This window comes from Bos grunniens, chromosome 10 (genome assembly GCF_055505025.1).
Source record: "Bos grunniens cultivar Pamir isolate PY7600 chromosome 10, Bosgru_T2T1.0, whole genome shotgun sequence".
NCBI classification, from domain to species: domain Eukaryota; kingdom Metazoa; phylum Chordata; class Mammalia; order Artiodactyla; family Bovidae; genus Bos; species Bos grunniens.
Window position 1 is genome coordinate 43,808,006 of NC_141174.1, and position 24,566 is coordinate 43,832,571.

At 36.3% G+C, this 24,566-nt stretch overlaps 1 protein-coding gene across 4 annotated transcripts in view; it reads right to left on the reverse strand.

Moving 5' to 3' along the window:
• The window catches only part of SPPL2A (signal peptide peptidase like 2A), a 56,349-nt gene that overhangs the window by 22,550 nt on the left and 9,233 nt on the right, over positions 1-24,566 (reverse strand). For 2 of the 4 annotated variants that reach the window (XM_086320917.1, XM_086320916.1), the window contains exons 2-10: positions 14,355-14,470; positions 13,870-14,052; positions 12,864-12,953; positions 12,271-12,404; positions 8,042-8,193; positions 4,002-4,098; positions 3,470-3,571; positions 1,514-1,595; positions 903-977 (exon numbers count right to left, since the gene is read on the reverse strand). In XM_086320917.1, coding sequence (XP_086177043.1) covers positions 903-977; positions 1,514-1,595; positions 3,470-3,571; positions 4,002-4,098; positions 8,042-8,193; positions 12,271-12,404; positions 12,864-12,953; positions 13,870-14,052; positions 14,355-14,405 — 966 coding nt within the window. In that variant the 5' untranslated portion in view covers positions 14,406-14,470. Of the gene's footprint in view, positions 1-902; positions 978-1,513; positions 1,596-3,469; positions 3,572-4,001; positions 4,099-8,041; positions 8,194-12,270; positions 12,405-12,863; positions 12,954-13,869; positions 14,053-14,354; positions 14,475-24,566 lie in introns of all 4 variants that reach the window. The other 2 variants (XM_086320915.1, XM_086320914.1) reach the window with 1 other exon arrangement.

The following is a 24,566-nucleotide window of genomic DNA, read 5'->3' on the forward strand; positions in this document are numbered from 1 at the left end:
GCAATAATTAGTAATATATTCATGAGATAGGAATAGGGACAAGGTAGAAAAACTGGGCCAATAATGAAGGACTACCACACTTACCCAACACCTCTCCCTTATTCTAAGGACAGCACCATGATTTTACTGACGAGCTAGTGGTATAGTTAGGAATAGATGACCTAGGAGTTTCAAGTTGCTACGATTCTAACTTCATAGAAAAAGCCAGTCTGAGACAATGAAAAGGTGGACAGAAGCAGGAAGGAAAAGTATGTGGCCCTGGGTCTAGTTTCTCCTGAGGACAGGCCCTCCTCTCTGGCCTTTGCACATATTCTGAATAGATAGGACCTCTTTCATATAGAAAAGTTAGGTTGGATTTTTGCAGAAGCAACCGAAAGAATTCTACTGATAGAAACAGAGGATAGAATGCTAGCAATACTCCCTCACTCAAATGATTAGGAAACTGAGGGCTAAGTGGCTAAGCAGCTCAGGGTTATAAAATTACAGGTCTACACTTTAGGTCTCTAGACTTCCAGCATTGAGCTCTTTCTTAGTCAGACACTAGGGTTACAGAAATGAAAGAAGCAATGACATCTTTTCATTCTTTTTTGCAGTCTGTATTATTTACAGCAAATATTTATTGTTTTATAATAGAAAGAAAAGTTACTTTAAAATGTGTAGGAATAAAATTTATAGACCTTCTCATGTTTATATCAATCAGGAGGCTTTTTTTTTTTTTTTTTTTAGCAAAATGGTGTAAAGCCTTAAAAATATCCTCTGTTAAAAGACCAATTTCAGTGACAATTCTCTTAAGAGAATTAGAACCCAGTCAATGGTAAACATCTGGAAAATCAATACTCTAAGAGCACATTTAAGGTTCTAATCATTTAGTTTGTTTCTTATGGATTTAAAAAATATCATACCTTTGTGATGAATGGTGTTATGAAAACAAAAAATACATCATAGAGGAGGAGAAGGCCTAGAAGTATCACACATGACTGTTGAAGAAAGAAACAAATTTAAAGGTCAAACTTCTCATATTTAAATTAAGAGATATTATTTTGCAAATACAAATAAACATGTAACATACATTTAAACACTATTTTTTAAGGCATTTAATGTTTATTGCTATTTGTAGTTTTATTCTATAAATCACATTAAAATTTTATCTGCTTCAACCCATTCTTTTAAAAAAGAATCATTGAAGCAAAGAAATGTTCTTCCTTATTTTAGTCTTGTACAGATTATATGAATTTGGCATACTATGTGAATGATTAAAAATATTTTATGTAGAAAATCAGTGGTTTCCTCGGTTGGGGATTAGGACTGATTGATAAAGGGCATAATAGAGCTTTTGATGAGGTAAGAAATATTTTATAATTGATTGGGATAGTGGTTACAAAGTTACATATTTGTAAAGTTTCAATAATCTATACACTTAAAAGAGGTGCATTTAATTATATGTAAATTATACCTTTATAAAATTGTTTTAAAAAGAAAACGTTACTTTAGCTAGCAAAGTAGTCTACTTTACCTTGAAGTTGGGTAACTTCAGTGTTTTAATTAAATTCAGACAGAAAGCAATCCCCAAGATATCCTGTAAAATCCAAGCCCACCTAAAATCAAAAGAAATTACTCTATTGTTTTACTCAGTTATTTTTAAGTGGAACATTTCAAAAGAAAAATATCACTAAAGCAATACTGTTCAATTGCTATGATTTGACTATTCAACTATTAAGTAGCAGTTATAACAACAGAAAAACCTCTTACAGTCTCCATATTTTATTGTTCTAGTAGAATAGTCAAGGCTGTATATTGTCACCCTGCTTTTTTAACTTATATGCAGAGTACATCATGAGAAATGCTGGGCTGGAGGAAGCACAAGCTGGGATCAAGATCGCCGGGAGAAATATCAACAACCTCAGATATGCAGATGACACCACCCTCATGGCAGAAAGTGAAGAAGAACTAAAGAGCCTCTTGATGAAAGTGAAAGAGGAGAGTGAAAAAGTTGGCTTAAAGCTCAACATTCAGAAAACTAAGATCATGACATCCGGTACCATCACTTCATGGCAGATAGATGGGGAAACAGTGGCAATAGTAGCTGACTTTATTTTTGTGGGCTCAAAAATCACTGCAGATGGTGACTGCAGCAATGAAATTAAAAGACGCTTGCTCCTTGGAAGGAAGGTTATGACCAGCCTAGACAGCATATTAAAAAGCAGAGACATTATTTTGCCAATAAAGGTCCATCTAGTCAAGGCTATGGTTTTTCCAGCAGTCATGTATGGATGTGAGAGTAGGATTATAAAGAAAGTTGAGCCCCGAAGAATTGATGCTTTTGAACTGTGGTGTTGGAGAAGACTCTTGAGAGTCCCTTGGACTGCAAGGAGATCCAACCAGCCCATCCTAAAGGAGATCAGTCCTGGGTGTTCATTGGAAGGACTGATGCTGAAGCTGAAACTCCAATACTTTGGCCACCTGATGCAGAGCTGACTCACTGGAAAAGACCCTGATGCCGGGAAAGATTGAGGGCAGGAGGAGAAGGGGATGACAGAGGATGAGATGGTTGGATGGCATCATCGACTCGATGGACATGGGTTTGGGTGGACTCCGGGAGTTGGTGATGGACAGGGAGGCCTGGTGTGCTGCGGTTCATGGGGTCACAAGGAGTTGGACATGACTGAGCGACTGAACTGAGAATAATGAAGACTACTGCACTAAGAAAAAGTTGAAAGCTTGCTTCAGGAGAAAGTGTATCAGACAAAAGTGCATCTTTATCCTTAATCTTTGAATTTTACATGTCTCTTTTTACAAAGGTAGCTCATAACAAAGGATACGATGTTAATATACTTCCAGATAGCTAAAGCATAAAGGAAATGAGAGCTATACATCAAACTCTACCAGAAATTGACAACTAGCATGAATAATTACCAACTGATTATCATACTTGGAGCTGCCTACAATTGTATGAACTCTCCTCCTAAATTTTGGGCTATTAAATCCTTTGGGGTTTTAATTTTATTAATGAACTGTTAAAATTATTTTCTGGTTATCCTTCCTGCAAATAGACAGAAACCTATATATTTTCTTATATTTCTTTCTTTCTCACATGAAAGGTAGCATATGCTAGATATTCTTGCATATTTGGCTTTTTTCAATTAAAAATATATCCTGGAAATCACTGCATATCAATTCATAGAAATCTTCATTCTTGACAGCTGCATTGCACTTCACTGTGTGGCTATACCATAAATAAGTGTATTATTGGAGCCTATTTCAGTTTAGATGTTTAAATCCTAGTTTATATTTCCTTCTCTAGACAACCTCAAATCCTTTAGCACAAGATTTCTTTATTTAAGTATTTGGCATGTTTCAAGACTAGGATGTTCTGGGGGAAAAAAAATCCATAATGAACAATTATCAAGGCAAGATATGACACAACCCCTCCTGAGTCTAACCTAAAAGGAAATACAATGAGTATTCATACCTATCTTCATTTCGAAATACAGCCCAAACAACAGCTACTGCTATGCACAGTCCAGAGAGAAAAATAAGTCTCACTTCAATGCTCTTGCCACGACAGGTAATCCTAAAAGACAGTTTGAAATACATTAATTTACCCTAAAGATGAAATACTGTGTTCACTTAATGTAACAAATGAATGTTTGCCACAGTGACAAGAAAGTTTTTTGAAACCTCAATTTTAAAGCCTTGACTTTAACTACAATGAATGATACATAATAAAATATTCACCAGTTCAATAGAACTGTGTTGATGAAAATGCTCTGTATCTGTGCTGTCCAATACCACAGCCATTAGCCACATGTGGTTATTAATTAGCACTTGAAACGTGGCTCATGGGACTGGGCAAGTGAATTTTTAATTTAATTTTAATTATTTTTAATTAAAATAGCAACATGTATATTGGACTTCACAGGTTTACAACACAGGTCCTATTTTTCCTTGTATTGTTTTAAATTACAAAAACCATTATGGGCTTTCTCACAAGAGATACATACGTGCATTGTCCACATGGTATCTTACGAACTAGTGCAGCAAGACAGTTGTACAGACTCATTGCTGATGCTATGCAGAAAATTGCTATCATAACATAAACTAGAAAAAAAGACACCAAATTATATGAGAACAGAGGAAACACGATAAGGAAACATGGTAAGAAACTTTTATACAATTAATATTAGTTCTTTAGCTTTCTTATTGGATAATAATATTTTCAATGCAGTGACCATATCATAATCTGAATTGGTTACTAAACTGAACATACTTATACTTAGATCCTGAGCTTTAAGGGTGGTATTTCATGTGTTGTTTCAGTTCCACTACACACTACTAGGATTTCTTTAAGGGCTGAAGCTGGCTCTGCAATTTTTTTCTTTTTTAAAAAATTTTACTATTACAGTTGATTTACAATACTGGATTAGTTTCAGGTGTACAGCTTCAGATTCTTTTCCAATATAGGCTATTACAAGATACTAAATATAGTTCCCGTGGTATATAATACTCATTGTTTATCTTTATAAAAGATAGTGGGGTATATTTGTTAATCCTATACTGCTACTTTATCCCTTCTCTTTCCCCTTTAATTGTAAATTTCTTTACTATGGCTGTCTTTCTAGTTTGTAAATAAGCTGATCTGTATTATTTTTTAGATTCCACATACATAATGTCATATTATTTGTCTTTCTGTTTGAGTTAACTTAGCATAATAATCTTTAGGTTCACCCATGTTACTGCGAATAGCATTATTTCATTGTTTTTTAATGACTGAGTAATATTCTATTATATATATATCTCATACCTTCTTTACCCATTCAGCTATTGATGGGCATTTAGGTTGCTTCCATAATTTGGCTATTGTAAATAACGTCACAATGAACATAGAAGTAGAAAGAAAGTATTAGCTGCTCAGTCATGTCCAACTCCTTGTGACCCTGTGGACTGTAGCCTACCATGCTACTCTGTCCATGGAATTCTCCAGGCAAGAATACTGGAGTGGGTTGCCATTTCCTACTCCAGAGAATTTTCCCAACCCAGGGATTGAACCTGGGTCTGCTGCAACACAGGCAGATTCTTTACTGTCTGAGCCACCAGGGAAGCCCCTAGTGAACATAAGAATGCATATATAGGTTCTATTTACTTTTTTGTTTTCTTGGAATAAATACACTGAAGTGGAATTGCTGGATCCTACGTTAGCTCTACTTTCAGTTTTTAAGGAACCTCCATACTGTTTTCCATAGTGGCCACACCAGTTTATATTCCCCCCAACAGTGATAGGAGGCTTCCCTTTTCTCCACACCCTCTCAAAAATTTTATTATTTGTAGACTTTTTGAAGATGGCCATTCTGACAGGTGTAAGATGAAACCTCATGTAGTTCTGATCTGCATTTCTCTAATAATCAGTGATGCTGAGCATCTTCTCATGTGCCTATAGGCCATTTGTATGTTGTCTTTGGAGAAATGTCCATTTAGGTCTTCTGCCCTCTTTCTGATTGGGTTGTTTGTTTTTTTGATATTGAATTGTATGAGCCGTTTGTGTGTTTTAGATATTAACCCCTGATGGTTGCATCTTTTGCAAATATTTTCTCCCAGTTCATAGGCTGTCTTTCAGTTTTGTTTATGGTTTCCTTTGCTATGTAAAAGCTTTAAGTTTTATTAGGTCCCATTTGTTTATTTTTGCTTTTATTTCTTTTGCCTTCAGAGACTGACCTAAGAAAACATTGCTAGATTTATGTTAGTAGCTGTGCATTTTATCATTCAATGATTCAAAGTCACATGTTTGGTAAAGATGTCTATAAAATGAGTTGTAGACATTTATATTTAAATGGAAGAATTAATAAACCACTTAAAATACTTTTTTTTTTTTTAGTGGAAATGTTTTACTTTTAAAAAAATTTATTTATTTTAATGGAAGGATAATTATTTCACAATATTGTGGTGGCTTTTGCCATATATCAACATGAATCAGCCATAGGTATACATGCGTCCCTAAAATATTTTTTAAAATCTTAAAGATGAGAACTTTTACCTACCTTAGACATTAATCATGAAGTCTACATATTCCTATGGTGGAATTCATCTCTAATAACTTTACATGTGGTAAAACCAAATCCACTTAAACAAACCTCATTGTCTAGATGTGATATTAAGGTATTAAAATTCACTAATGTTTTTCTATTTTAGCTATACTTGGTTGAAAATTACTTAAAATTAAAAACATTTGATCTTGCTGTTGTTAAAAACAGGAAGAAATTATCATGCTCTAAAAGTATTGCTTTGTGAAATTTCTCGAAATTATACAATGGAAATACACATTTTAATGGAATTTTGCAAATTCCACTAGATTTCAGAAAACTATAACTTTGTTTTGTATGTGAGAAAAGACAGCAAACTAGAGACAGTAAATAAGGGGCAGTAAATTAATCACTTTCTAATTGGTGATCTTGGACAAATTATTTTTTCATTGGCTTATTATGTTATTATTGCACATATATGACAATCTAAGTAGTAAGACTGACAATCAAAGATTGCCAAGTTGAGTTTGTTTAGTCATCCACCAAAGGTCTCCAAACCAAGATTTTAAACTCTAGTGGAAGTCATGCTGTGGAAGCCATACCAGAGTTTTAGTGTCCTACTATACCTAAGAAAATGATTTGGTATGAGAGAGAATTTGGTAAATATAACTATCTTTAGTTATTTTCTTGAGCATGACTTAACATAAAATGGCATGGAGAATCTTAGCAATTTAATACATTGAACGTATTAAGAAATGGCATCAATTTTAGCCATAAGGAACCATTTGAAAGTATATTAAATTTTACAATATCACACACCATTGTTAGAGTCATAATTAGACCCCACATCATGGGATAACCAAGAGCTTTAAAATGATCTTCCTCCTCCTACACTGAAAATTACAAACAGGGTCAATTTTTAAATAGTGATGAGTTTAAGGAAATCCCTTACCAAAAACTAAAACGTGCTTTAGGGTAAAGTAGAGAAATCTCTGTTCTATCAAAGACCACTAAATATATCAACTGAGGGTCAGACACACAATTGAAGGCTGAGAATTTAAAACAGAAAAATTAGCTGTGCAATGATGACGTAATATAAATACCACACTCGTATCCACTCTCCCAACAACATATTGAATATGAGTGATATTCCAAGAATAATTTTTTTCTATTTGGAAATATATGTAAGTATGGTTTCAAAACAGCTACCATAGGAGAGGAGAAATTGAAAACTAAAGTGAAACTAACCTGAGGCCTTAGTTTTCTACTCTAGAAAATTATACTATTATTCTCTAAATAAACATTTTGTAGCCTGTGGTGGTTTTCACAAAGGGTTTTTGCTAATTCTCATTAGGCACACTCTTTTTCTTGGGCTCCCTTCTCTTTCTGCTACATGTTGGCCACAAATGGCAGATTTCCATCTTATCAGAACACTAAGTAGAGTGTTCAGGGGATGGGCAAGCCATGACCCTTTCCTTCCTAAAGGAAAAAGTATCATTTACTCTTTAAACTACAAGCAAGTACCTGTGTGTTTTTAGATGTAGTATGATCTTAAATGTTCACACAAGTAAAACAAAATTTAAGCAATACATTTTGATTTGCAAACTGAAAAAAAGGACCAATCACACTTTAGGAGTAAGCAGAAGCAATAAATTCATAATCTGAATAATCTTCTATTAGATTTCATGTAACTGTATATAGCTACCAAGAAATCCTCAGTCTGCTTAGATACCTGTCTATTACGCTTTATCTGCAGAGAGGAAAACTTAGGGACCCTAGCAATTCTTTCAGGTTGTCCATGAAGAAGTGTTCTTATTTTGAGTCACAGTATATTTTAAATCAGAATTTTTTTTTTAATCCCAGAGTAACAGGGACCTAAACATTTTCGACAGTTTAAAAAGTTAATATCACTTTTTAATTATTCACTTAAGTTTTCCAGTTGAATGCCTTAAAGGAAAAGATAAATCTGGCAAAGTAAATGAAAAGATTGTATGCTAAAAAGTAGCAAATATAAAATGATTTCTTACCCAACCATTTGTAGAAGAAATAAAGTAAGACCATCATAATACAGCAGATGACCACAAATATTATAACTGTTAGAGGACTAAAAGTAAAATATTCTTCCTTCTTTTTCCTCATTTCTCTATCTTCAGTGTTTGTCATTGCCTTCATGTTTTCCCTGCATAAACACACACAGAAACTTCAGCAATCTCTGCCATGTACAGTTATTTTTAAAATCTATCTGTAATACTAACTTAAAGTTGTTTCTGATTACAAAGTTAATATACTTAAAAAGTTATACACCATGAAGAAATACTTAATCTAGAAGTAAAACTCTTTATAATTCTACCCTTCAGAGTTGGTGTGTTATTAACCACTAACTTATTAAACTATTTTTTTTTCTGGAGACAAAACTGTTGAAACAGAAGATATTTATTACATAAAAAATTAATGTTTTTGGTGATGTTTATATTATCTAATTTGGAAACTACACTGATGTAATGTTTCAAATAAAAACCAATTCTTTTTATACACTACAGTTAATATTACCAACTTGCAGATAGTAAACTACTTTTAAAATTAGCTTCTCTTCAATGTCAAACACTAACTTATTCTATCAGTCAGCTCAGTATTTACTGTAAGTCTGGTGCTAATCAACATATTATGAAGGATTCAAAAGAAGTTCAAGACATAGCTTTGTCCTACACCTTGATTCAAGGTAGCAAAATATTCTAATTCTCCCATTACCCCTTCTGGGGTCACACAAATAGTGAAAGGCAGACACAGGAGCTGAAGAGGAAAGGGTCACAAGCTTCTTTTATTGAACAGTCAGTTTCAGTTCTGTCTCCTTGTCTCTTCCCAGTTATACAGAAGCCACTAACGTACTCTTCCAGCACAAGTCCCTTCAACTCTGGTCTACTAAAATGGTATTTCTGATCGCTTCTTGGCCTTTTGGCTAAGATTAAGTGTAAAATGGTGTTCCATTTTTTTTTTTTTTTTAATATCCTGATCCTTTTCACCAGGTCTGGGCTAAATATGAACTTTAGGTTAAAAAAAGATTTATTTCTATCAACCAGTACATTTGCTAAACTGCTTATTTATCAACATGCCACTTTCTTATCAGAAAACTGGGTATCAGGATGGTTACTATTCCATGCATCTGGGACTCTAGGGAGGCTGCCTGGGAAAGGAGCAGGGAGGTTTGAGGAGGAACACACAGTATTTCCCTGAAACTGTAGAGCCAGATTACAGGGTATTAACAGAGTTTTAACAAAAGTGGTACTTGAGTGGGAAAACATGCCCACCTTTGGATAAATTCATTGCAAACATTTATTTAAGGTCATTTCTATCACAGAACCCATATAGGGCACAATAACCAAAAGGTTATATATTCATATTCAATTTATACCATGTAATTTATTGAAGGAAAATATATTCTAGGTTTATATCATGTTAAAATAATACAACTCATCTTTTTAAAAAAAACTGTATTCAAATCAGGTCGAGAGCCACAGGCACTAGGAAGCTAAGCTTTCTTTTCTGCCATCTTGAGTTTATGATGAGGACCAGTTACATGCATGCATGCTCAATTGCTCAGTTGTGTCTGACTTCTTTGAGACCCCATGGGCTGTAGTCTGCCAGGCTCCTCCATCCCTGGGATTTTCCAGGTAAGAATACTGGAGTAGACTGCCATTTTCTTCTTCACCAGTTATATGAGGGCTCATTATAACAGGAGTTTAACTCTCTACTGAAAAGTCTTTATACGGAATCTAAGCATTTTTCCTTTTTGCATAAAGTACATCTTTCATTTGGCAGGTTAATTCTGGGTTATGAGGTCCTGTTCTGGTAAACTTTTCCTTCCCTAAGCCATATTCTCTTTTCCCTTCTCTTTCAGTCTAACTCTCTTTACTTGCTAAATAACTGCTCCTGTGTTATTTTTTAAAATTAAGACATAGAAGACATATAACATTAATTTCAGGTGTACTACACAATGATTTGATAATTGTATATACTGCAAAATGATTACCACAATAAGTTTAGTTCCCACTCATCAGTACATAGTTAAAAAGATTTTTTTTTCTTGTGATGAGAACTCTTAAGAACTACTTTATTAGCAACTTTCAAATATGAGGACAGAATCATGCACGATGGCCACTATGTTGGACATCACCAGGACTTATTTATCTTATAACTGGAAGTCGTACCTTTTGAGCACCTTCACCTGTTTTTCCCACCCTCCACCTCCCCACCTCTGGTAACCACCAATCTGTTCTCTGCACCTATGAGTTCATTTTTTTTAAAGATTTCACACATAAATGAGATGTTCTGGTATTTATCTTTGTCTGACTTATTTCACTTAGCATAAGTAATACCCTCAAAATCCAGTCATGCTGTTGTAAATGGTCCTTATGTCAATAATTCTACTTTTTATGAAACTTTTTCCATTTTATCATTAATACTCTTTCTCTATACTGTCACTCCCACCCACAACATACACACTTTGTTTTTTCTATCTTTATCCTACTTTTTGGGCTTCCCTTGTAGCTCAGTTGGTAAAGAATCTGCCTACCATACAGGTGACCTAGGTTCAATTCCTTGGTCGGGAAGATCCCCTGGAGAAGGAAATGGCAACCTATTCCAGTGTTCTTGCCTGGAGAATCCTATGGACAGAGGAGCCCGGCAGGCTATAGTCCATGGGGTCGCAAGAGTCTGACACGACTTAGCAACTAAACCACCACCACCACAACCTACTTTTAGAACTGGTCACTTCAATTTCAAAATCCTTAACTCTGTAAGTAAAAGATATCTCTTCCCCCAACCTACTTACTGAAGGCAATACATTTTTTGTTTTTGTCCATCATCATGTTTTATGATTACATACAAGTACTGCTCTCCCACCTCCAATTTTCTTGAGGAGGAGCCTGTCCTGACAGGTACATTAAGCTTGCCTTGCTAACTCAAAGTTCATGGACCAGTTTGTTAAAAAATGCAGAATCTCAGCATTCACTCCAAGCCTACTAAATCTGAATTTTTAAAAATTTTAATGAACATGGGTTTGGGTGGACTCCGGGAGTTGGTGATGGACAGGCAGGACTGGCATACTGCGGTTCACGGGGTCGCAAAGAGTCGGACATGACTGAGCGACTGAACTGAACTGAATGAGATCTCAAGACAGTTTGTATTCACATTATATCTTGAGCAGCACTACTCTAGAAAAGACACAATTTACATAATAATGTAAGTACAGTGAGAATCTATATTAAATGGAAAAACATTTTCAATTAATCAGTAGCTTTTCAGAAATTATAACATTTTAGCATATGATCTAGAAAATGATTCTGGAGATCTTCCATACTAGGCTTTATAAAGTTAATAGTGAAAAATATAATGCTTACTTATGTGAAGACATGTGACTAACACATGCTAAAATGTGTTTTCCAAATATGTAAAATATTTTAAGCTCAATACTCTAGGAATCTATGCTTGTTAGATTTCTCTTACTGTAAGTCAATCAAATTTTAGTATTTTAAGAAATTACAAATAAGCTTATTAGCTTTAGCTGGCGTCAAATAAGCCCTTTTTAGTGGAATCTATAGATCAATTCACAAGGTGAACATATTGTCCTTTATGCACAAAATAATGTGCTCTGAGCACAATTTTTTACTCAGAGTTATGAAAATGAACTGATTCTTCTAAACTACACTGCCTGCTTTAATCTACAGCAAAAGGTACATAACTGTAAGAACACTGGCTTTAGGTTGTTATTAAATAGACAAATCCAAATTTCATGTACCTTTGAGATTTCTATATTTAAATTAAAATATGGACATGCTTAATTAATATCCAATTCCTAAAACACTGAATAGAATGGTGAGGTCACACTGTAATGATTCAACTCAGGAGGAGCTGAAAAACTTCCCACTCTGTTTATTTTCTTCCAATCTAAGCGAATAGGTACATTAGGATGCTAACTATCTCCACCTTTTCTGGGTGAGGTAATAAAACGTTTTAATTTAAGAGCCTTTGGTGAAACTTCAATGTTTCCTTGCCAGCAGAAGAACAAGAGGAACCTACAACTCCCTTCCTCTCAGTGAAAAGTTGAAGGTCTGTGAGAGGACAAACCTGCGATCTAATGCTGTCAGCACTATATTCTGAGAACAAGTGGAACTTTAAGTGTTGGTACATGATAAAATGTTTAAAGACAATAATTTTTTAACCATTTATCTTAAAAACAATGAAGTTTAATTAAGCTTACAATTCAATTAGCCCGCTCCAGTATCCTCCTAATGCCACAGTGAATACAGCAATTACAAAAATAACCACCATAGTATAGTCAAAGTTAGGCCACGATGGAGAATACATTTTCACCATAATGTTATCTCCGAGAGTCTGAAATGCAAAATAACAGTTAATACACTGGAATTCATTTTCTTTTTACTATAGAGTATGGCAGCAATATTCCAATTTCATTCTGGAATGGACAGGATATATAAGACAGTCAAGAATAACAGAATTATTTTGACAACATAATATAGTCTTGTCAAAATTATGAGGCTTTGTTTTATTAAAAGCAAAAGTGTGGTGTTTCACACATTGACATTTTGTTCAAGGATTTAAAATTAAGACAAATGATATGATACAAAGATTTTAAAAAGGTCGAAACAAAGAAATATCCTCTCAAACATCAAGACTCTGAAACACCTTGTGCTAAATGGGGAGGGGTGAATAAGACTAGCAAGTTCCATCTTACTAGCAAATGGAACATATATAATAATTTAAATATCAGTGGATTAAAGTACAGAATTGTACTATTTATAAACTTTATCTAACAGATAATTATTAATTTACCTGCTTCATATCTTTAAAGTCTTTGTGGTTTATAAATGCAATCAATATTTTCACATCAAGAAATTCAGATTTGTTCCCTGAGGGAGGAAACTAAAAGAAAAAAAAATTATGAAAACTTATGAACTACTAGTGTATTTACAGAATAAACTACAAATCATTCATTAAATACAAGTATCTTTTTAAAGTTATAAAACAATGTTTCATGTGTTCTTTCTTAATATTATAATATTAAAAAGGATTCAAACTGGAATCTTTTTAAACTGATATTTTATACCCGCACACACGTTCCTAACATATCTTGTCTATTCTAGGAGTGGAAAAGAAACAAAATTTTCCAATTAAACACCTATTATAACCAGAATGTTTATGAATATTACCATCAGATTATTCAAAACTCAGCCCCGATAGCACAGGAAACCCTACTTAATGTTATGTGGCAGCTTGAATGAGAGGGGAATTTGGGAGAGAATGGATACACGTATATGTATGGCTGAGACCCCAATCAGTCAATCCTAAAGGAATCAGTCCTGAATATTCATTGGAAGGACTGATGCTGAAGCTGAAACTCCAATACTCTGGCCACCTGATACAAAGAACCGACTCACTGGAAAAGACCCTGATGCTGGGAAAGATTGAGGGCAGGAGGAGAACGGGACAACAGAGGATGAGATGGTTGGATAGCATCACCGACATGATGGACATGAGTTTGAGTAGGCTCTGGGAGTTGGTGATGGACAGGGAAGGCTGGCATACTGCTGTCCATGGGGTTGCAAAGAGCCGGACACGACTGAGTGACTGAACTGAACTGAGACCCTTCACTGTTCAGAATCTACCACAACATTGTTTGTTAGTCGGCTACATCCCAATAAAAAACAAAAAGTTTAAAACAAAACCCAAAAAACCCCCAAAACACTCAGCCCCAAACCACACACAAAGAATATGGCTCAGTTCCTGTAAAATTTGGTATCAAGAACGCAAAAGAAATTATTATAGTTTAGTAACTTACTAGGACACTATTATTGGCAACCAACAAAGCTTCAGCACCTCCTGTTTGTGCAATTTTGGCTTTTTCAAGAAAATGGCAGGTTCCCCACTGTACCACAACTGCTTTGTTCTTTATTCCATCAGGAGGAATATCAGAAACGTTGCAGAGTGGGGTGGTAGTCAGATTCATCAAACTCATGGAAGTCTGGAAAGAAGAAATGTCTTTAATATTATATATATCATATTTCACCCTAAAGGCATTCAAAGAGAGTATCAACATTGGTTTAACACAAGTTCCTTTAAATCAGAAACATTTGATGACAGTCAGGCTTTGAGGTAGGTATTTTTAAATTTTCTAACTTGTTTTTCTCATAAAGAGAAAAATACTAAAGCAAAAGTAATAAATATTAATCGTAATGTTACAATTAGGTTACACACTGAAACATTATAACCACTCATTCTCACCATTCACTATTTTGTTATAAATAGAAACTGTGATTTACTTACTGCATTTTCTAGGGTACTTGGAAGAGATGTCCAGTGAGGGTTATATAGCATGCAGTAGTCCTTAGATGGTGAAGGCCTGCCATTTCCAGAGGCATGGAGGATTGCTTCGTGAGCAGCTGTCTAGGACACAAACAATAATTTTCACAGTGCCAATGATTCAGCTTGCCAAGAACTAAAGATTTTAATAAAGCTATTTATATACAGGTTTGACCACATTTCCTTAAGGGGTAAGGTCCTCCAATGAACTTCTTTGAGGAAACAGTAAAACTACATGGTTGCTCAGAAAACGTTCTTTAAGGAAGTCACTTTCTTAATGGCCCATGTTATAAGGGCCATATCCCAGGGAGGAATCTTGTTATGATGTTATAACTTTGATACTCCCTTCACACCCTGAAACTTTACTTCCCAATCTCTTATGAGTTATTATTTCATTACTCATATTCTATAAAAGACAATGCACCTGAAATCCCTTAACCTATTTTACCTTCCATATTCTATGAGTTACTAGGATAAACTATAAAAAAAATTTTTTTCCTTCTATTTTTGGCTGTGCTAGGTCTTTGTCGCTGGGCAGGCTTTTCTGTAGCTCTGGCAGCTGGAGCTACTCTCTAGTTGCAGCGTGCAGGCTTCTCATTCGGTGGCTTCTCTTGTGACAGAACACAGGCTTGAGGGATGCAGGCTTTAGTAGGTGCCACACGTGGGCTCAGTAGTTCTGGCACAGGGGCTTAGTTACTCTGTGGCACGTAGGATCTTCCAAGTGTCTCCTGCATTGTAGGGTAAACTTCTAAGTGCTATCTTTGGAAATGAACCAGAGAAACTAGAAATCTCAAGTTTTCAAGACCCTGCAAAAAATCTATTCAAAAAGACCAATCTAGAGTTTAAAGTGAAAAAGGAAGATCTAGAAGAATGTTCTTTCCTTATGCCTCATTTCCCACTACTGAGAAAGAAGAGAGACAAGAGGTATTAAGTGACTAAAAAGAAAAACCATAGTACACGGGGGTAGGGGGGTGGGAGTGGAGCCTATGATATGAAGAAACAGCCCAAGATAACTAGAATAGTACTCCGCATCACAATTCCCTTTAAATTTGGATCAATCCAGATCCTTCCTCTCTCCTTTGAGAAAATCTTACACTACAACCAAAGGGAGAAAAAAGATTGTTTGGCACTTAAAGATGGTGTACTATCAAGCCTCTGCCACTAAAGTATGCACCGACATTTGACCATTTTTGATCTATTAATTTTGTAAATTTGTAATTTTGGTAATTACATAGAAGTCAATCTAAATATCTACGAAGTACAGAAATGCTCTAATCCATGCTCTCCTACCTAAAATCTCTTGTGAACATTTGGGTTTGAGGGCTTTCTGGCATACTTGGGACTTCATTAGCTTATGGATCTAAGCAAGTGTAGGGAATTCTTCAAACATGCCATCAGATTAAATAAAATGTTACATAAGGAAATTATTTCTGGAAAAAAAAATGCAGTTTTCATGCAGCTAAATATTGGTGGCTCTGACTGGATTCTGACAGCAGAGGTGGAATGAGCTATTAAATTCTTAATGAATCTATTGTTTGGGATTATTTGATGTTCAAGTTATGCCCAATTTGGTCAGTTTGCAAATATGGCCTCTTCCACCTTGCTCTTTGTATCCTTTTGACAAGACCCCATTAGTCTTTGAGGACTTCCTTGTTTCCAGGCTGAATTTATCCTTTACCTGTCACAGATAAGACCAGTAATTCTCCTAAGCTCCTTTTGGAAAGGACTGTATCTAAATCAGGATTTGGTTTTAACCAAAAGCAAATGAAAAAGGAAAAATAAAAGAAGCTAAAGGCAAAGGAGAAAAGGAAAGATACACCCATCTGAATGCAGAGTTCCAAAGAATACCAAGGAGCGATAAGAAAGGCTTCCTCAGTGAATAATGTGAAGAAATAGAGGAAAACAACTGAATGGGAAAGACTAGAGATCTCTTCAAGAAAATCAGAGATACCAAGGGAACATTTCATGCAAGTTCAGTTCAGTTCAGTTGCTCAGTTGTGTCCGACTCTTTGCAACCCCATGGACTGCAGCAGGCCAGGCTTCCCTGTCCATCACCAACTCCTGGAGCTTACTTAAACTCATGTCCATCGAGTCGGTGATGCCATCCAACCATCTTATCCTCTGTCATCCCCTTCTCCTCCTGCCTTTAATCTTTCCCAGGATCAGGGTCAATAAAGGACAGAAATGATATGGACCTAACAGAAACAGAAGATATTAAGAGGAGGTGGCAAGAATACACAGAAGAACTATACAAAAAGACCTTCATGACCCAGATAACCACGATGGTGTGATCATTCACCTAGAGCCAGACATCCTGGAATGTGAAGTCAAGTGGGCCTTAGGAAGCATCACTACAAACAAAGCTAGTGGAGGTGAAGGAATTCCAGTTGAGCTATTTCAAATCCTGAAAGATGATGCTGTGAAAGTGTTGCACTCAATATGCCAGCAAATTTGGAAAACTCAGCAGTGGCCACAGGACTGGAAAAGGTCAGTTTTCATTCCAATCCCAAAGAAAGGCAATGCCAAAGAATGTTCAAGCTACCACACAATTGCACTCATCTCACACAATATCAAAGTAATGCTTAAAATTCTCCAAGGCAGGCTTCAACAGTACATGAACTGAGAACTTCCAGATGTTCAAGCTAGATTTAGAAAAGGCAGAGGAACCAGAGATCAAATTGCCAACATCTGCTGGATCATCGAAAAAGCAAGAGAGTTCTAGAAAAACATCTACTTCTGCTTATTGACTACGCCAAAGCCTATGACTGTGTGGATCACAACAAACTGGAAAATTCTTAAAGAGATGTGAATGCCAGACCATCTGACCTGCCTCCTGAGAAATCTGTATGAAGGTCAAGAAGCAACAGTTAGAACTGGACATGGAACAATGGACTGGTTCCAAATAAGGAAAGGAGTATGTCAAGGCTGTATATTGTCACCCTGCTTATTTAACTTATATGCAGAGTACATCATGAGAAACGCTGGGCTGGATGATGCACAAACAGGAATTAAGATTGCAGAGAGAAACATCAATAACTTCAGATATGCAGATGACACCAACCTTATGGCAGAAAGCAAAGAGGAACCGAAGAGCCTCTTGATGAAAGTGAAAGAGGAGAGTGAAAAAGTTGGCTTAAAACTCAATATTCAAAAAACTAAGATCATGGCATCTGGTCCCATCATTTCATGGCAAATAGATGGGGAAACAATGGAAACCATGACAGACTTTATTTTCTTGGGCTCCAAAATCACTGCAGATGGTGACTGCAGCCATGAAATTAAAAAACGCTTGCTCCTTGGAAGAAATGTTATGACCAACCTAGACAGCTTATTAAAAAGCAGGGACATTACTTTGCTGATTAGTCAAAGCTATTATTTTTCTCAGTAGTCATGTATGGATGTGAGAGTTGGACCATAAAGAAAGCTGAGGGCTGAAGAATTGATGTTTTTGAACTGTGGTGTTGGAGAAGACTCTTGAGAGTCCCTTGGACTGCAAGGAGATCCAACCAGTCAGTCCTAAGGGAAATCAGTCCTGAATATTCATTGGAAGGACTGATGCTGAAGCTGAAACTCCAATACTTTGGCCACCTAATATGAAGAAGTGACTCACTAGAAAAGGTCCTGATGCTGGGAAAGACTGATAGCAGAAGGGGACGACAGAGGATAAAATGGTTGGATGGCATCACCAAGTCAATGGCTGTGAGTCTGAGCAAGCTCCAAGTGTTGGTGATGGACAGGGAAGCCTGGCGTGCTGCAGTCCATGGGGTGGTAAAGAGTTGGATATGACTAAGGGACTGAACTGACTGACTTGGTTTTAACTGTGTCTAAGGCTGCTGAAGTGGTATAACCTTTACAACAGACAATTGGCAATATCAATCAAACTTTTTTTATTGGAGTATAGTTACTTTATAATGTTGTTTAGTTTCTGCATTACAACAAAGTGAATCAGCTACATGTGCATATATATCCCCTCTTTCTTGAGCCTTCCTCCCACCCCCCGATCAAATGTTTTTAATATATATAATTCTCTGATTCATATCCTACAGTTGTATTATTATTACACAATGCACAAGATTGTAGAAAGATAAATGTACAGGGATATTCACTGCAATATTATCTCTTATAGCAAAAACAAAAACCAACATCTTCTACAGATAAGGATCCATTTCATTATGGTATGTATTGTACACAGCTTCAAAAAGAAAGAACTTGATCTACTTATAGAAATACATATCCATAGTGAGAAAAGCAAATTCCAGAAAGATATTTACAATGTTTCCTATTTTCATAAAAATAAAGGTCCCTATATGTACCTGTACATTTATGTAAACTTAAAGAATGACAGAGAGAGAAACACATCAGCCTGTTTAAAAAACAAAAGAAGAGGAAAACAAAAGCAAAGATGAAGATGTAAAAAGACTGGAAAGAGAAAATTAAAAAAGGAAAACACAATCAAAGAAAACAAAAAGGTATGAAATCCCTCTCTTGCCATCCTGCCCACAGTCACCCCTTAAGGGCTTTTCTTATGTCTTTCCAGATACTATCTATGAATATTTAAGATAGAAAGATAGACAAATCTTAAACATATACATCGTTTATTTTACACATATGGGATCATACTATATATACTACTGTGTAGCTTTTCTAAAATTTATTTTATTGAAGTATAATCGATTTACAACACTGAGTTAATTTCTACTGTACAGTAAAGTGATTCAGTTCTACATATATACATTTTTTTCATTATGATTTATTAGAGGATATTGAATATAGTTCCCTGTGCTATACAAGAAGACTTTGTGGTCTATCCTGTATAAAGTAGTTTGCATCTGCTAATTACAAACTCCCAATCCTTTTGTCCTCGACACCCCTTCTGCTAAGCAAATCTATTCTCTATGTCTATGAGTCTGTTTCTGTGTCATAGACAAATTCATTTTTGTCATATTTTAGATTCCACATATCTACATTCCAGATATCATACATTGTATGGTATCTTTCTCTTTTTGACTTACTTAGTATAATCTCTAGGTCCACCCATGTTGATACAAATGGCATTGTTTCACTCTATCATGGCTGAGTACTGTTCTGTTGTTTATATGTACCACATCTTCTTTATCCATTCATCTGTGAATGAACATTTAGGCTGCTTCCATGTCTTGGCTACTGTAAATAGTGCTGCTATGAATATTGGGTTGCATGCATCTTTCTGAATCATAGTTTTCTCTGGATATATGCCCAGGAGTGGGACTGCAGGATCATATAGCAACTCTATTTTTAGTTTTTTTGAGGAATCGCCATGCTGTTTTCCATAGTGGTTGCACCAATTTACATTCCTAACAACAGTGTAGGAGGGTTCCCCTTTCTCCACATCCCCTCCAGTATTTACTATTTGTAGACTTTTTAATGATGGTCATTCTGACTGGGGTAAAGAGGTACCTCACTGTAGTTTTGATTGGCGGTTCTCTAATAATTAGCAATGTTGAACATCTTTTCATGTGATTGTATGTAGCCCACATGTATTCTTTGGAGAAATGTTTATTTAGCTCTTCTGCCCATTTTTCAATTGGGTTATTTGTTTTAATGTTTCTGAGCTGCATGAGCTATTTGTATATTTTGGAAATTAAACCTCTGCAGGTCATTTCAGTTGCAAATACTTTTTCCCAGGCCACAGGTTCACCTTTTCATTTTGTTTATGGTTTCCTTTGCTGTACAAAAGTTCGTCAGTTTGTCAGATCCCATTTGTCTATTTTTGCTTTTATTTCTATTGCCCTGGCAGACTGACCAAAGAAAACACTGGTAAAGTTTATGTCAGAGAATGTTTTGTCGATGTGCTCTTCATAAGAGAATTAAAGTGTCATGTCTTATATTCAAGTCTTTAAGCCATAAAATTTAAATTTTATATGTCAGATTTTCCATATTGATACATATACACTATTTCCTTTTATACAAAATATGGTATTGTATGCATGTATATAAAAATATGTATGATATTCAGCATTACTTTTATAATTACAAAAGCTAAGGGATTTTTTAAAAAGCTTAAAAGTATAAGAAAATACAAAGATGTCCAACTATGAGTAACATTTACTGCTACAGGGGGACTACAATCTTCCTATGATAGTAGAAAACTACTACTGACATAAGCAAAACTCACCGATATGGGAATTACTAAGGCAAACACAAATTTTAGTGGAAGATTAGTATAAGCGAGGAAAGGACACCCACACAAAATTGTAGAATAGTACTGGTTATGGAACATGCAGTAAATTTCTTGAACAAGCTAATATACCCAAATAATTTAAGCATTTCCACTACATTTTAATAGTTTGGTAAAATTTCTCATAGAGATTATACAGCTTTGAAAATTCAGTTTATCAACAATAGACTCCATGTGTTTTTGGAAGTATAGGTCTGGGATAGAATGGCAGTTCACCATTTACTGGCTATGTTACAAGTCATGTAACCTGTTCTGGGCATCATCATTAGGTTGTTTGTGGGGGGTGGGGGGTGGTGCATGGCTTGAGGGATCTTAGTTCCCCAACCAGGGACTGAACATGGGCCCTGGCAGTGAAAGCACCAAGTCCTGACCACTGGATGGCCAGGGAATTCCCTCTTCAACTCTAATACGACAAAAATGTCCACATCTCACAGAGCTGTCACAATGATTAAGTTAGATCGTGCAACTGTTAACACATATTAAGCTCACAATAAACGGTAACTGTTATTATTAATAATATATCTAGCACCTTGCCATGTACTTGTACCATGCAGGAGAAATACAAGATGATTAGTGGTTGCTTAGGGCTTGGTAGAAGGTGAGAATGGGAGTGATAGCTCCAGAATATGAAGTTTCTTTCTTTCTTCCCTTTTTTAAAATGGACTTTATTTTTCAGATCACCTTTAGGGTCACAGCAAAACTGGGCAGGAAGTATGGTATTCCTACATCTTTCCTTACCACACAAACTCATAGCCTCCCTCCAACCTCTGTTATTAACATTTGTTATCATCTATGAATCTACACTGACAGTTTGTTACCACCCAAAGTCCATAGTTTACAGTCTCCCCCGGTGTTTTATATTCTACTGGTTTTGACAAATATATAATGACATATATCCAGCATTACAGTATCACATGGAAAAAGACATAGTTTCACTGCCCTAAAAATGCTCTGTGCTCTCTCTACCTTTTTGGTTTCTTTTTGAGGTGATGTCAATGTTTTAATATTGACTGTAGTAATGGTTTTTCATAGTAAAGCTACGGTTTTTCTAAGTAGTCATGTATGGATGTAAGAGTTGGACTATAAAAAGCTTTGCACTGAAGAATTGATGCTTTTGAACTGTGGTGTTGGAGAAGACTCTTGACAGTCCCTGGGACTGCAAGGAAATCCAACCAGTCCATCCTAAAGGAAATCAGTCCTGAATATTCATTGGAAGGACTAATGCTGAAGCTGAAACTCCAATACTTTGGCCACCTGATGCGAAGAACTGACTCATTGGAAAAGACCCTGATGGTGGGAAAGACTGAAAGTGGGAGGAGAACGAGACAACAGAGAATGAGACGGTTGGATGGCATCACCAACGTGATGGACATGAGTTTGAGTAAGCTCTGGGAGTTGGTGATGGACAGGGAAGCCTGGTGTGCTGCCAAGGAGTTGCAGAGTCGGACATAACTCGGTGACTGAACTGAACTGAACTGGTGTTTTATATTCTGTAAGTTTTGACAAATATACAATGACATGCATCCACCATTACAGTATCACATGGAAAAAGAAATAGTTTCACTATCTTAAAAATCCTCTGTGCTCTATCTATTTGGTTTCTTTTTGAGGTGATGTCAATGTTTTAACATTGACTGTAGTAATGGTTGCACCTATCTGTAAATGTATTAAAAGCCACTGAATTGTTCACTTTAAGTGGGTGAATTTTATGGTATATAAATTATATCTCAATAAAGCTGCCCCTCCCCCCAAGAAACACTAAATAAGCAATTATAGTCTTGTTGGGAAGATTAAAAACAAACCTGAAACAGATAATCACAAACAGAATATGATTAAAGACAGAGTCTCTAGTAAAACCTTTAGTAGTTCTTAGGCTATTGGAAGGGCTTCACTGGTGGCTCAAATGGTAAAGAATCCACCTGTAACGCAGGAGACTTAGGTTCAGCTCCTGGGTCGGAAAGATCTCCTGGGGAAGGGAATGGCTACCCACTCCAGTATTCTTGCCTGGAGAATTTCTATGGACAGAGGAACCTGGTGGGCTGTAGCCCATGGTGTTGCAGAGTCGGAAACAACCGAGTGACTAACACTTTCACTTTTCACTTCAGGGTGCTGGAAATGCAAATTCTTGGACCCTATTCCAGATCTACTCAATCAGAAACAATGAGAAGTTTACTTTTAATAAGCCCTTACAGAAATTTTGAAGCTTGTTAAAGTTTGAATACCACAGCTCCATGGAGAAGGAAATGGCAACCCATTCCACTATTCTTGCCTGGACAGAGGAGCCTGGTGGGTTACACAGTCCAGAGGGTCGCAAAAAGAGTCAAAGATACGACTTAGTGACTAAACAACAACAATCACAAAACCAAAGCTATGTGGATGGTGCTTCTCAAGATTTAATGTGCATACAAATTATTTAGTTATCATATTATAATGCAGATTCTGATTCAGTGGAATCTGAGATTCTGCATTTCTAACAAGCACCCAGGTGATCCTGCTGCTGCTGCTCTATGGACTCAACCTTGAGCAGGAAAAGCAATAAGGGAACAAGAGTGCAGTCATCCCTCAGTAACAGGGAGATTGGTTCCAGGACAGACAACGAAATTCAGGTATGTTCATACCCCACAGATTTGCTTCCACACAAATTCAACCAACTGTAGATCACAAGCATAGTATACATATTGAAAACAATCCAAGTGTAATCAGACGCACACAGTTCAAAACCACGCAGTTCAAGGGCCAACTGGCAGAAACCACATCACTGTGGGCCAAATACGTTAGGAAGCAGAGGCCTGAAACGCAGTGTCCCTTCAAACATTACAAATATCAAATCAGGTGAGATTTGTGGTCCACCCGTGCTAGTACTAGATCACCTGAGAAAGACCCTATGGTGGAAGGATACCTTCCTTTACATCTTGCCAGTTAAGAGACATGCTTCAAAACATCTGAATTTTCCTTTGTAATCAATTGTGGGGTGGTCTTCTGTAACTTTATGCAACTCTTTAAAAAATGTTTATATTTTCAACCAGTAATGAAAATATCCTCTTAATAAAAAGCTTAGAATCAAGAGCTTGAAGGGATTTAGGGTAACAAAATCTAGTCCCTTTACTTCATAGCTCAAACAGGTCCAAAATGATCAAAATCAAGTGGTCTTGGGGGCCAGATTAGAACAGAGCTCTCTAAAACCCAGACCAGCCATCTTTCAACTCTGCTGTTCTTCAAGTTCCTTTATGCAGCTAGATCCCCCTCCAGCATTAATACTGGCCACATATATCTCTGCATTAGCTGTTAACTCCCTTTCTGCCATGATACTGGGAATGGGTCTCCTACCACTACTCAAATTTCTCTAATACCCAATTAGTTCCTCCCACATCCTAAATATCCCAAACTCGAACTTATCTTTTCCTTATTGCTGTTGTTCAGTCGCCTGCTCATGCATGACTCTTTGTGACCCCACGGACTGCAGTACATCAGGTCTCCCTGTCCCTTGCCATCTCCCAAAGCTTGCCCAAGTTTATGTCTACTGCATCAATAATACTATATAGCCATCTCATCCTCTGATGCCCTCTTCTCTTTCTGCCCTTAATCTTTCCCAGCATTAGAGTCTTTTCCAATGAGTCAGTTCTTCGCATCAGGTAGCCAAAGTATTGGAGCTTCAGCTTTAGCATCAGTCCTTCCAAAGACTATTCAGGGTTGATCCCTTAGGATTGACTGGTTTCATCTCCTTGCTGTCCAAGGAACTTTCAGGAGTCTTCTCCAGCATCATAGTTTGAAGGTATCAATTCTTTGGTGCTCTGCTTTTTTTTTTACAGTCCAGCTCTCCTTACACTCTTCCAAGTAACCCCACTTCTAGGACTCTAGAGTTTCATGGAATTCCTTTCCCTATGACAAGTGCTCCTAAATGCTCACCCTAAACCTTCCGTCTTAATGACAGTTCCTACAACCATTAGTAATGGAGTCAA